This window comes from Muntiacus reevesi, chromosome 10 (genome assembly GCF_963930625.1).
Source record: "Muntiacus reevesi chromosome 10, mMunRee1.1, whole genome shotgun sequence".
In the NCBI taxonomy this organism is placed as follows: Eukaryota; Metazoa; Chordata; class Mammalia; order Artiodactyla; family Cervidae; genus Muntiacus; species Muntiacus reevesi.
This window is the reverse complement of record NC_089258.1, coordinates 84,651,540-84,665,950: the sequence shown is the minus strand read 5'-3', so window position 1 is coordinate 84,665,950 and position 14,411 is coordinate 84,651,540. Positions and strand designations below refer to the sequence as shown.

The following is a 14,411-nucleotide window of genomic DNA, read 5'->3' as shown; positions in this document are numbered from 1 at the left end:
TGCAACCATCTTTATTTCATGAACTAAGTGAATAATAAAGACCTAAATAAACCAATCTCCTGAAATCGGCAGTAATGTCTGTTTACTTGGACAATTTTGAAATTGCCAGAGACAGAGGACAGGGCCTACCAATGTTTCTAGAACTGCCGAAGGAACCAGGGAGTCTTCATCACATAAAAACGCCATTAGTATCTTTTATTTAAAATTGAAATGAAAGGTTCTTTTTAAAGAATTCCTGATTTTTTAAAAAAGAGGTTAATTTGTTCACTTTGACTTAGTATAGGACCAGAGTCAGGATAGAATGTGTTGTATTTTACATTTGAGTCAATAAAATGGATTCATTTCATACTGTGGAAATAGTTGGCATAGAGGGGATTTTTATTCCAGGACTTAGAAGAATGGCATGATGCAAATGATGTGAACTGTTCAGATTGTTATTATTATTTTGAATTTAGGATCTTACTAGCAGACCAGGGGACACCGTTTGGGTCAGCAGTGAAAAGAAGTAATATCAACAATGCAAAGAGTCATCACGCAGCTATCAAAATGTGAAACATGCAAAAAATTCCATCTCAACTGCCCAAGTCCACCTGGGGACATCCAGAACCTTTGATGAAAGGTTATTCAGCGTGATTTGGCAAGATGAAAAGAGCAAAGCTGTTCACTGCACGGGCGGGCTGAGGACTCAGCATAGGTCTGCAGCCTGAGCGCTCGGATCCCTGCAGCTCCGCCATGTTCCATCTGATCCTGCAGCTCCACCGTATCCCCTCTGATCCCGCAGCTCCCGTGTCCCCTCTGATTCCCCGGTTCCGTCCCGTCTGATCACGCAGCTCCGCCGTGTCCCCTCTGTTTGCCCAGTACCCGTGTCCCCTCTGATTCCCTGGTTCCATCCCCTCTGATCCCGCAGCTCCGCTGTGTTCCCATCAGAGCGGCCGGAGCGGCCCTAACCCATGAGGCATCAGTGTGGCTGAGTGATGGGTCAGAGACCCCCGTCTGTGTGCCTAGCATGTCAATTTCTCTAACCCTTGCTTCCATTCTTTTATTTTTTCCCCTTTCTTCATAAAAATCAAGCTAGTCATGTTCACTATACAGCTTTAGTATTTCTGGTGATGCTCTTCTGAATGAGGTATCATTGTTATCAGGTAAAATCTTATGAAACCTCTTGCAAGGCAGCTGATGTTGGACAAAGCCCTGCTTGCATTCTCTAAGCTATGAGGATACAGGACAAAAATCACGTACTTTCCCCCCTGAAGTAGTTCCCTCTGCCCTCGGTTACACAAATGTAGGACAAACCATAGTCTGTTTTTAAAATTTGAAAATGCTACTCAAATGTTTAGAATGCTAACACCAGAGTTTCCCATTAGAAGTCGGGTTGCCAAAAACAAACACAGCCTTCATTTTCCTTCACTAAATGCTTGTGGATTAGGCTATTTCCAGATCTTGAGACTAAGGCTCAAATTGGCTCCTGTCAGTAAATATCCGGGGTCATCACTCAATTCATTTGATAGGATCTGTCCAGTAGCTCTGTTGTTAAGAATCATATCATTTAAAAATAGTCACACAGGGAACTATACTCAATATTTCTTTTTATGTTTTGGTTTTCTGGCCCCAAAGTATGTGAGATCTTAGCTCCCGACCAGGGATTGAACCTGGTCCCCTGAATTGGAAGGCGAAGTCTTAACCACTGGGCTGCTTCAAGATTTTGTGATAACCCATAATGGAAAAGGCTCTGAAAAAATATATAATCATGTATAACTCAATCACATTACTGTACATCTGAAACAAACAGAATGTTGTAAATCAACTACTTGAAAAAAAATTAAAAAAATAAAAATAACCAAATGTCCAGTTTTTGTTACAGTTGAATATCTCATCATATGTTGGCTAAATACTATATTTTCCTACAATTATGTAAAAAAAAAAGAAAACTGTAGTTGAGCTGACATGATTTAAACTGATAAAAGAAATGAAAAAAAAAAAAAAAAAAGACTAACAAATTTCCCAAGGAAAGCAATGTTCTTAGCATATAGCTTCATGTGTGTATAAGGCAGTATTTCTTGAAACAATCCATCAAGTTTCTTTTTTTTCGGGACAAAATTTCTGTGTCTAATATAGCTGTATATGATGTTTTGGAATCAGATCAGTTCCATATGCAGGAATATGAAACCTGTAATTATAAGGTTCATTTTTTTTTAATTTATTGAAATTTAGAAGAATTAGACTCAGGTTTGGAACCAATTTTGAGAGGCAAATGACTTGCTTTTACTACATTCAGACTTTTTAAAAGCACATCTCTATAAAGTAAGTCCATTATTACTCTCGTTTCTTCCAGAAGGGAATCATCAAAATAATGAGTTGCCTCTGTCTCCCCAGAGATGGTTTGTGTCGAAACTGGAAACCACACTCAGCGTTCTGTGACGGTCAGTCTTATGTCCTGACCCTTTGGCCACAGGCTTTTCCCCAGGACCCAACGCTTCCACATATGTTTCCATAATCCCCTTAAAACCAGATGGCACACCATGAAAGTCTTCTTGACCAGTTCATGAAAACTAAACTTCCTAGAATTTCGAGGACTCTTCTCCATCTGGTAGCAATAGCTCACAGTCAACAGGAGACAGAAGGCATTTGGGGGAGAGCTCCACCCAGGATTAGCCACCTCGAGCGCTAGCATTGTGTGTTGAAATTATAAGATAGCGCATTTTATTTTACTGGAATATAATTACTTTACAATGCTGTGCTAGCTTCTGTTGAAGAATGAAGTCAATAAGCCACACGCATGCACGCATCCCTCCCTCTGAGACCTTCCTCCTGTGGCACCCCTCATTATCCCCCTCATCAGAGCGCTGGAATGATAACACATTTTAAATTGAGTTGACAAATATCCAAGGATACGCATATTGCTATCTGTGGCCAATAAAATTCTATATACTCTCACCATGACTTAAAAACTCTGTAAAACTCTGTAACATTGTTTCTCAATGAATTCATGTCTCACTAACTTCGGACGAATAGCAGAGTGGCTTAAAAAAAATGTTTTTCCTGGAAAAAATGTAATCTGGGCCCCCAATAAAGGATTCTCTCTTTGCCAGCTTTCTTGAGGCTTGTTTTACCTTGTTCTGCACACTACCTGGATTGGAAGAAGATTGGAGAAGAGTTCAATCCCTATGGTCAAAATGAGTAGGCTGTATTCAATGATACAGTTGCATGGCCCAACTCAAACTGCCAGCAAAGAGCCTTGCTAGAGAGCTGCTGCTGCTGCTGAGCCATGTCAGTCGTGTCCGACTCTGTGCGACCCCACAGCCGGCAGCCCGCCAGGCTCCGCCGTCCCTGGGATTCTCCAGGCAGGAGCACTGGGGTGGGGTGCCGTAGCACCTCGATATTACAGCTGCTTGTCAACCTCCCCAGTGCCCTAAAGTTAAGATTAAATTAGAGCTCCTCTTCTTAAAGTAAAATCAACCTAAGCATTTTAAGATAAGCTATTGAAAAGTGGTAACAGGTAAAAGAGGTATTGAGGCTTACATTTTAAAAAGATGCATGTATCTCTCTGTCCATACACGCTTAGATTTAGATGCAGTGACTTACAATCTGGCTATATACAAGTCCTTATGCTTTGTTATAACATCGCACACAAATCATTTCAGCTCTACTTTTTGGAAATTACTTTTAGAGGTGACTTGTCAGTCATGAAGAGAATAACCCCGTTTTCTATTGCCCCTATTCTCAACTTGGTCACTGGTGTTAATCATCAAATTTGAGTTGAAATTTTGGCAGTCTCTTCATGGGAAGAATGACTTCCATCACTGAGAAGCGGGGAAAGAAGATGCTCAGATTGAAGGCAGTTCTGGGTCCTGTCACGTCTGTTCCTTGATAACATTAACTCCGTGACTCTTGGCAACCTACTTGGGCTTTTGATCAAGCAGCACAGAGGAAGTTTTCCTAGTACAGAACCTGTCTTCCATCACCATTCATATTCTGGTAAGCTATATACCCACTTCTGGAAGTAACAACCTTGTAGACCACGTGAGGAAGATACAGCATCATACCCGTCTTCTCCTGGAAGCTCCGGTACCCCTCTCAGAACAAGTAGGCAACGTAGACTTAACCAAAGACATGATCTACTTTGCTTCCTGATAGTAACCACTCTCATGACTGAGGATACTGTAAAAAGACCAGAGAAGATGCTCTGGAAATACATCGGCTATTTTAATGAAAAACAACAGCTACCATTCTGTAAAACATTCACTGTCAGGACTCAGTCCAAAAAATTCTTGCTGTGTCAATAACAAGTGGGCACAACTGATATCCTTTATTGGTGGAGGAAGTGGTCTAAATAAGGTGGCTCTTACCTAAAACACAGGCAAACTCAGGACAGGATTGGGGGTGGCTCAGAGGGACTCCTTCCTGGTGAAGGGAGGCAGCACAGCCAGGAGAACAAGGATGAGGCAAGTGAGTATCTGTGGCTGCCTTCGTAGGCACATTGCCGATTTTCTATCGCTGTTACTGGGACTGGTTTCATTCATACTTTTCTATGCTTTAGACTGAGACAACAGATGCAGTATATCCTAAATGACTTTGGCACGAATCTAATGATTAGCAAGTCCTCTAATAGTTGTCAGGACTTCCCTGGTGGCTCAGACAGTAAAATGTCTGCCTACAATGTGGGACACCCAGGTTCGATCCCTGGGTTGGGAAGATCCTCTAGAGAAGGAAATGGCAACCCCCTCCAGTGTTCTTGCCTGGAGAATCCCATGGACGGAGGGGCCTGGTGGGCTACAGGCCATGGGGTTGCAAAGGGTGGGACACGACTGAGCGACTAAACTTTCTTTCTTTCAATAGCTGTCAGTGAGTCTACATTCTGATTAGCCACACGAATGGAACTCCTGTGTGATGTATCCTCGGGAAAGAAAGGAATACAGAACACTTCTCTGAGCAAACGCAAATATTTGAGTAGCGGTATGGTATGGTTCGCTATAAGAAAGCAGTGAGGATGAGAAAGGTATTTAACCAGGCCTATTTAACCAGTTCGGTCTCTATTCACTCTCACTCACATTGCTGATGGAGAAATGAATGCCAAAGCATTTGCTGACTATTGGAATGTTACCTGCTAGGCAGAAACAAAGTGCATGATAAGCCTTGAATTCTTTCGGGCTCCTGGTTTTCCTCATTCCTAGGGGCTTCCTTGGTGGTCTAGTGGTTAAGAATCTGCCTTGCAATGCGGGAGACCTGGGTTCTATCCCTGGGTTGGGGAGATCCCTTGAAGAAGGGAAAGGCTCCCCATTCCAGTGTTCTGGCCTGGAGAATTCCCTGGACTGGATAGTCCATGGGGTCGCAGAGTCGGACACGACAGAACGACTTTCACTTGCAATGCAAGGGATTCCGGTTCAATCCCTGGTCCAGGAAGATCCCACACGCCACGGGGCAACAAGCTTGACTTCTTTCAGGCTCCCTGCGTTTCCCCCACTCCTGTACGGACACTCTCCTGTGCTGTGCTGTGAAGTTGCTCAGTCGTGTCCGACTCTTTGCGACCCCCTGGACTGCAGCCCGCCAGGCTCCTCTGTCCACGGGATTCTCCAGGCAGGAACACTGCAGTGGATTGCCATGCCCTCCTCCAGGGGATCTTCCCGATCCGGGGATCAAACCCGCATCTCTTCCAACTTCTGCATTGGCAGGCGCGTTCTTTACCGCTAGAGCCACCTGTGTACAGAGAGTGACTAATCCAATGCCATCCACGCTAGTGTACAAGAAGGTGGTTCCATAGGTCAACTGAGATTTGAAGGAGGTTTTCTCTCTACACCATCCAAGTCATTTTTTTAGCTTTTTGATCTGATTTCTTCAGGAAAGTTGAAATATTCCATGGTGTGGAGACAAAGATATTAATCTAAAGTATTAATGGCAAGTGAAACTTGCTGCCCATAACCACCGTGTAATGGTTTTGTCCCTTGGAAACATATGTGAGCACATCCACAATAAACACAGAATAATCCTGGTTTTAAGCCTTTTCATTTTTATTCCTTTGTGTTATGATTTCCTGTCCTTTTAATTTCCAAGTAAGTATAAATGTTCTCTTGGCTAAACAGCTCCTTGGCAACAAAATATGTAGCACCTTTCAAAAAAACCAAATTATATCTCTAATAGTGGCAATGAACTATTGCAAGTGAAGAATGGAAACCCAAGAGGACCTGGAGACTGCAGTCCTCTGAGATGAGGTAGTGATGTTAATGGCCAAAAGCCAATAGTGTTTCTTATGTGTATAGAACAACCACTCTTCAAAGTTCAGGACCAGGGAGAGGAGTGATCTGTCACTTGGAATCACCTGTTTTCTCAGAAGAGAAATACACTGCCTTCCCCGCGACTGTTTCCATTTGCCTGGGTAATCTGGATGAGGCACAACAATGCTTTTTCCAGAAGCATTTGGCTCTTGCAATGCATTTATATTTGTTTGAAATGAGGTCAGAGACGCCTCGTCTATCACTCCCTTGCCCATGGGTATGTGGCGTGAGAGGGGACAGAAGACTAAAGTCAGAGCCCCCTTGGATGTTCAGAGCACCGCTGCTGGCCAATCTGAATTATTGATCTGTATTCATGAGAAGAATTTCCCTCAGGGAAAGGATAGAACTTGATAGCAGCTTGAACCACAATAGGTACGGATCTGGTGTTGATAAATACATAGCATGCGGGGAATCAATTCACAGAGAATCCAGCGTTAAGTTCTACGGTTAGGCTTCATCCTTTATTAGGTAGTGAGTAAAGACAACGGATGATTACAACTCCAACTTTAAAGACCATTTAAACAAAAATGGTTCCATAGTGAAGTGAGGCTGAAGGGATTTAGCTGTTTCTGAGGTTTCTCGTATGGCTGATGGAGAAAATATGGCTGATTTATTTGTCTCCCAGCAAATCATGAAAGTTAGTCACGTCTCGTGATCCAGGGCTCCTCGACCGCACAGGCCGACTCCGGCGGGACCGGCTCCCCCACTTTGGTGAGAACGGGGGGGCGGGGGGCAGCGGGGGTCACTGCAGCAAGACTGTGCCGATCACCCTGCACAGTGATGATCGTTCCCCAGCAAAGGAGAGGCTCTGGGAGGCGTGAACGCTGCTGGGCAGGCATTCGGGCTGACAGCGTGAACAGTGAATATCTCTGACAAAGCAGAATCTAAAGGTCCAGACTGTCCAAAACTGGTCACACAAGATACGGACAGACCCAAAGAACAAACGCATGAGCTAACTCTCTACCTGGCTGAACAGGGGGTCTGAGGGTGGAACAAGGGAAATGCTCGCTAAGACCAGAAAGTAGAGGTTCTGGCAAACGCGCCATCACCAGACGCTCTCAAAAACAGACTGCAGTCCTAGTCAACACGTTCAGGCAGAAGCGATGTGGTTCGAAACCCCTCTTACCAAAGGCTGAGGGAGCATTGTCTCTTTTCTCTCTTCCCTTCTGTCCTTCCTTCCCTCCTTTCTTCCTATTTGCTCTTGGTGAGTTGTTTAACAAAAGATATATAAAGTCAACTGCTTTAAAGATGTGTTTACATGACAAATGTTTTCAGCTGGGTGGCAGAGAAGAACTCCAAAGACCATGTTTAATGTTGAGCACCAAGGACGCTACGGGTGTTTCTTAAATACAAAATGACAAATAATGAATACCCATCTCTCTAATGGTTTCACTTTGCATCTTCAGACCTCTCAAAAGTCTACTACATTTCAGATAAGAGCAATTCCAGGAAGGCCATACCCAGCCTTTCTGTATATTTTTAAATAGTTCTCTACAAAACCTTTTCAAAAATATTTTTTTTTCTCTAAACCTAAATCTGGTAGAGTGGATTTGTACATGTTTCCATTGTTTGAAGTTTGAGTGTCATTATTCTTATTAATGCAACAGAGCGGCTGCATCAAACCCCACCATAGGTGACAGGTATATGTTAGCTTTCTATGGGAAAAAGCAAATAGCCTTTACCACAAATTAAAGGCACAGCTATTTTTATGCCATTTGTTACCAACTTAATGATAACATATAACACGGGATGGATATATAATTATTTTATATAGATTTTCTTTTTATAACTTATACTCTTAATCTTTCTAACATATATACAATATACATATATTTATATATACCCCTGATAAATCTTGTTTTAAAGGTAAAACATCAACTCCTTTCAGCCTTATGGTGAATATTGAAGGCTGTTAGTATTTCACAACTCCACTAGAGAAATGATGGCCAAGTGCAACTTAACAGTATTTTTTAACTCTATACCCCTGGTCTGAAATGAATGCAGATTCATTTTTCTTTGATTGTTTTCCTAATATTTAAATATATATATTACTTGTTTATATCATGTCAGTAGGAAATTAAAAAAAAAAAAAACCCACCAACAACAGCTAATATCTACCATCATAGTCAAAGCAGAAAACTCTGCCTAAGAGACAGCCCTACTGGTATGATATAAAGGGGATATTGCAGAGGTGTAGTATTCTTTGTTTTTAGTGGGTATGCACTAAGATGAAAAATCTGTAGTTTGCATTATCATGCTAGGTTAGGATTGTCCCTCGTCCTCGAAACGGAATAGTTGTACTGGCTTCTTTCTGGACCCCACGGTGCACGGGTTTGCCTGTTTTCCGATAGAAGCACTTGAAAAACACTTCCTGTTTCGGGCAGCAAGGCCCTGGTGGGGGGGAAAGCGCTCTGCAAGCAGCTCTTTTTAGTAAAGTCTCCCCCGCCTCTGCTCTGAGTCAGCCCTGTTCCTTTGCTCCGGACTGAAAGCCCTCCCCACGGTGGGCAGGACGGGAGGGTGGCCTGGGCCCTTCGCCACGGCAGACGGTGCCGCTCATCTCCTGACCGCTTCCCGGCAGGAGACAGTCGCTCATGGCACCTTTCGCAATTCTTGAGAACCAGTGGCTAGACTGAGACACAGACGTCTGCTGTATCCACCTCAGCGGGGACGGACGCTGTCAGAGCCAGAGGACCGCGGGTACTGCTCCTCACAGTGTAGCTTTTGCTTTTTGTGTTTTTTTTCTTTTTTGCATTATTTTAATCTACAGAGTAAATGATTATTTACATACACACTGGACCAGTTAATGCCCTCAGACAATGGATAGTTGTCTCATAAAGCAGGACAGACAATGCAGGGGGAAGAGGTGCCCGGAAGGCGTGCGGCAGAGGCTGCAGAGGTTCTGGGACCACTACAGGGCAGGGCTGGAGATGACTTCTAAACACTCGTGTTCCAGAGGAATGCTTTAATGGGAGACAACACCGCCCCTCCCGCCCGCCCCCAGACCGCCCTCTTTTGACTTCGTCTTTTCTCTTTAATGCTCTTTTCAGCTCACTATCCAAAGTCCTGGCTCTTCAGTACACGTCAAACTATAAATAAACGCTGCATAGTTCTTGCGGCGGCTTGGCGTTATTGCAGTCCGCGCGCTCAGTAGGGCGCGAAGAGCACCGGCGCGTGCGCGCTGCGCATGGGCCCCGGCGCCGGCCGCAGCAGCGCGGGGGGCAGCGCGGGCAGCAGCGCGGGGGGCGCGGCCCGCAGCCCGAACGGCGAGCCCACGGCCACGGCGGCCGCGGCGGCGGCCAGCGGCCCGGGCAGCAGGCGCGGCGCCAGCGGCTTGGACGGCTCCTTGGAGAAGACCAGCTTCACCTGCGGGGGGAGAAAGGAGAGCAGGTGAGCGCAAGTCTGCCCTGAGCGTCCGGAAGAGGGGCCGGCTCCTAAAGCAGAGCGGGCGTCCCCCACCCGGGCCAAGTCACACCCCGGGAACTGCAGCAGACCCCTGGGAGACGGGATGCACGCCCGGAGTCCTGGGACCAGCCCGACGAGGAGAGCGTGAAAAGGGAGAGATGCATTCAGAGCATCTGTGGAGAAAGCCTGAGCACGCTCCTTAGTCAACCCACTGCATATTACATATATGCACAGAGCCTCTTATGGGAGGCCTGAACAGGCTTCTAGCCAACCCAGTGTATATATTATATATATGCACAGAGCATCTTATGGAAAGCCTGAACAGGCTTCTTAGTCAACCCACTGTCTATTATATATATGCACAGAGCATCTTATGGGAGGCCTGAACAGGCTTCTAGCCAGCCCAGTGTACATATTATATATGTGCACAGAGCATCTTATGGGAAGCCTGAACAGGCTTCTAGCCAGCCCAGTGTATATATTATATATATGCACAGAGCATCTTATGGGAAGCCTGAACAAGTTTCTAGCCAACCCAGTGTATATATTATATATGTGCACAGAGCATCTTCTGGGAGGCCTGAACAGGCTTCTAGCCAACCCAGTGTATATATTATATATGTGCACAGAGCATCTTCTGGGAGGCCTGAACAGGCTTCTAGCCAACCCAGTGTATATATTATATATATGCACAGAGCATCTTCTGGGAGGCCTGAACAGGCTTCTAGCCAGCCCAGTGTATATATTATATATGTGCACAGAGCATCTTATGGGAGGCCTGAACAGGCTTCTAGCCAACCCAGTGTATATATTATATATATGCACAGAGCATCTTCTGGGAGGCCTGAACAGGCTTCTAGCCAGCCCAGTGTATATATTATATATGTGCACAGAGCATCTTATGGGAGGCCTGAACAGGCTTCTAGCCAACCCAGTGTATATATTATATATATACACAGAGCATCTTATGGGAAGCCTGAACAGGCTTCTAGCCAGCCCAGTGTATATATTATATATGTGCACAGAGCATCTTCTGGGAGGCCTGAACAGGCTTCTAGCCAGCCCAGTGTATATATTATATATGTGCACAGAGCATCTTATGGGAGGCCTGAACAGGCTTCTAGCCAACCCAGTGTATATATTATATATGTGCACAGAGCATCTTATGGGAAGCCTGAACAAGCTTCTAGCCAACCCAGTGTATATATTATATATATGCACAGAGCATCTTCTGGGAGGCCTGAACAGGCTTCTAGCCAACCCAGTGTATATATTATATATATGCACAGAGCATCTTATGGGAAGCCTGAACAGGTTTCTAGCCAACCCAGTGTATATATTATATATATACACAGAGCATCTTATGGGAGGCCTGAACAAGCTTCTAGCCAACCCAGTGTATATATTATATATGTGCACAGAGCATGTTCTGGGAGGCCTGAACAGGCTTCTAGCCAACCCAGTGTATATATTATATATGTGCACAGAGCATCTTATGGGAAGCCTGAACAAGCTTCTAGCCAACCCAGTGTATATATTATATATATGCACAGAGCATCTTCTGGGAGGCCTGAACAGGCTTCTAGCCAACCCAGTGTATATATTATATATGTGCACAGAGCATGTTCTGGGAGGCCTGAACAGGCTTCTAGCCAACCCAGTGTATATATTATATATGTGCACAGAGCATCTTATGGGAAGCCTGAACAGGCTTCTAGCCAGCCCAGTGTATATATTATATATGTGCACAGAGCATCTTCTGGGAGGCCTGAACAGGCTTCTAGCCAACCCAGTGTATATATATATATATATATATATATATATATATATATATATAACATCTATGGAAAGCCTGAACATTTTAGCCAACCCTATATATATATATACACACACACAATGCTGTTATTATATATTATATATATGTATAACAATATGTATAAATACTATATATGTATAACTGAATCTCTTTTATGTACAGCAGAAATTAACACAGTATTGTACATCAACTATATGTCAATTAAACAAATTTTAAAAGAATAATGGAAACTGTAGAACATCTTTCCTTTTGGAGGAACTGGAAGATCCCAGAAAATGGCTTGATCTAGGATGTTGAATGGATGTGCAGAAAAGTACTCTGCTATCTTATTTTTCATGATAAATATACCTCCTGAGGAAACTATTCATCTTGAGAAAAAATAGAGAATATTTTTACTCCACTCTTTACACACATTTTAACTAGCAGAGAATGGACATTTTAAAATGTTTATTTTATTTTATTTATTTCTGGGTGGGCTGCCAGCGTCTGGAATCTTAGTTCCCCCACCAGGAGTCAAACCCAACCCCTGTGGTCCAAGTGTGGAATCTCAACCACTGAACTGGCTAGGCAAGTCCCAGGGAATAGACATTTTTAAAGAGAAATTGATTAATGCTGTCAGCTACTCTGACTATGCAGATGTGACAAGAGAGTAGCATAGAAGGTGTGAGTACCAATCAAGAGATGTAAAAACAATAAAATTCCACTTTCACTAAAGAAGGGGGAAAAAACGATCTCCCCCAAAAACTTTGCCGTTTTGCCATTCTCTGACGCCTACGCTGCAACACCAGTTTATTCTCTGACTAGTACTGTTAGTAAGATGGCTGTTCTCATGAAGGGAATGTTCCCATTTATGGAAACAGTAACAGTGCTAGTTAAGCATGAGGCTTTGGAAGCTAACATTAACACGATTTGACTTCTCTATTTATTTAAGAACCATTCACTTGATTGTTGGAAGTGGCATCTCCACCGGTCAGAAATAGCACTCAGGTTGTGGCTAGTACTGCTGAATCATCCACTCTGAGCAGAATTCACAGTCTCTCCCAGCAGCTAAAATGCATTCTATGCAAAAGAGCAAAGGGGCTTCATTTGCATAAAAACGGGTGACGCTGCTAAATTAATTGGGTCAGCTCATTCTGAGGTCTCACAATAGACGACTGCAGTTTCCCTTTAACTGTGTTTTCACGTGTCGGCAGTACACAATAGCACTGATTATTAATAAGATCGAGTTTGAAGAAAACAGATTTCAAAATGCATAATTTAGCACATGCTGTGGAGCAACTGTTCTCCATCTTAATTTTTTATACCCATAGTTATGGTTTATTATAGCTAAACAGTGCAGAACCCTGCATCTCTCAGATGGAAGCTATGGTCACTTCAACCAGAAAAAAAACCTATGCTTATAAATAATTAGCTTAAGATGTCAGGAGGCTTACAGATTGCCCCTAAAATCCTATAAAAAGTGCGTAGTCTTTCCCTTCTCCAGGGTCTTTTCCCAACCCAGGGATGGAGCCCAGGTCTCACGCATTGCAGGCAGATTCTTTACCAGCTGAGCCACAAGGGAAGCCCAAGAATACTGGAGTGGGTAGCCTATCCCTTCTCCAGGGGATCTTCCCAGCCCAGGAATCGAACCAGGGTCTCCTGCATTGCAGGCAGATTCTTTACCAACTGAGCTATCAGGGAAGCCTATGCTTATAAATAATTAGCTTAAAATGCCAGGAGGTTTACAGTTTTCCCCTAAAATCCTATAAAAATTCTAGGTCGGGACATCAGTACTAATATGCGTGCTAGTGTAAAAAACAAGAGGGCATGTCTCAGGAAGTATTTCCCAGGCCCTAAAGAGTGTCCTTAGGTGATTTTTCTTTTTTTAAATGAGCCATGCCTTTCAGACTGTTATTTAACAGCCAGAACTGTTGAGGGAAACAACAGCAATGCTTTATCTCTTGGAGATCTTAAAAAGAAGCTGGAAGAATTTGTTCCTCACCAACCTTCCTTAACAGTACTCGCTAACCTCGGGTTCAGATTTCCCGTGACTACCTACCTGACGCAAGAGACTGTGGGTTTCCTCCCGTCCCCATGCTCTCTATAAACCTGAGCCCAACTGAACACACGCCTGACCTCAGCTAACGCGACAGGAGCCCACCCAACTCAGGGAACCAGTGATTCTGCTGGCGGCACAGGGGCTGGACTCCAAATCAACCGTCTTTACTTGGGCCTCTTCCGTGTATCTCCCTTAGTGTCAGTCGCTCAGTCGTGTCCGACTCTTTGCGACCCCATGGGCTGCAGCATCCAGGCTCCTCTGTCCATGGGACTCTCCAGGCAAGAACACTGGAGCGGGCTGCCCTTTATCTCCCGCAGTAACTGACAAATGAAGTCCTCCGAGACAGGCCCCACTCCACCCGGAAGCGCGGCGACACTCACCCCCAGCGGCCGCGCGGCCTTCTGCAGCTTGTTGTAAGGACTGTACTTGGGCTTCGGGGGCTTCCCGGCCGCTCGGTCTTTGTGCCTTCTGCTGCTAATGTGCTGTCGAAGGCAACGAGAAGGGACAGCGTTAGAGACCGTCCTCCGCGCCCCCAGACACGCTTTAACCTGGGGAGGGTGTTCATTGCCTCATGCAAGTTGCAGAAAGACAGAAATAAAAGAGCATGCCCTTTTGTCCTTGGCTGTGGATGCCTCAGGGAGAGAGAGTTTTATGCTGCCATTTTAGTCTATTTTTAACACATAGCAGGCTCTTCTTTTTCCCAGCTTCTCTCCTTATCAGAGCACAGATCTCAGTTTACGGACATTTACAAAGGAAAGAAATGTCTGAAGGAATTTTATGTGCAAATAAACCAAGGTGGCCAGGCAGGCACGGATTTATTTCCATGCTAATATTTACACTCACATCTGTACAGCCAAATGTCAACCCCTTAAATTCTAAAGATAAA

At 44.3% G+C, this 14,411-nt stretch overlaps 1 protein-coding gene across 3 annotated transcripts in view; it reads right to left on the bottom strand.

Annotated features, from left to right (window-relative positions):
- Window positions 1–6,722: 6,722 nt before the first annotated feature.
- Window positions 6,723–14,411, bottom strand: part of ZNF385D (zinc finger protein 385D) — a 940,966-nt gene continuing 933,277 nt past the window's right edge. For 2 of the 3 annotated variants that reach the window (XM_065947373.1, XM_065947374.1), the window contains 2 exons: window positions 13,906–14,007; window positions 6,723–9,632 (listed from right to left, as the gene is read on the bottom strand). In XM_065947373.1, the coding sequence (XP_065803445.1) occupies window positions 9,414–9,632; window positions 13,906–14,007 (321 nt within the window). In that variant the 3' untranslated portion in view covers window positions 6,723–9,413. The remainder of the gene's footprint in view (window positions 9,633–13,905; window positions 14,008–14,411) is intronic. The other variant, XM_065947375.1, reaches the window with a different exon arrangement.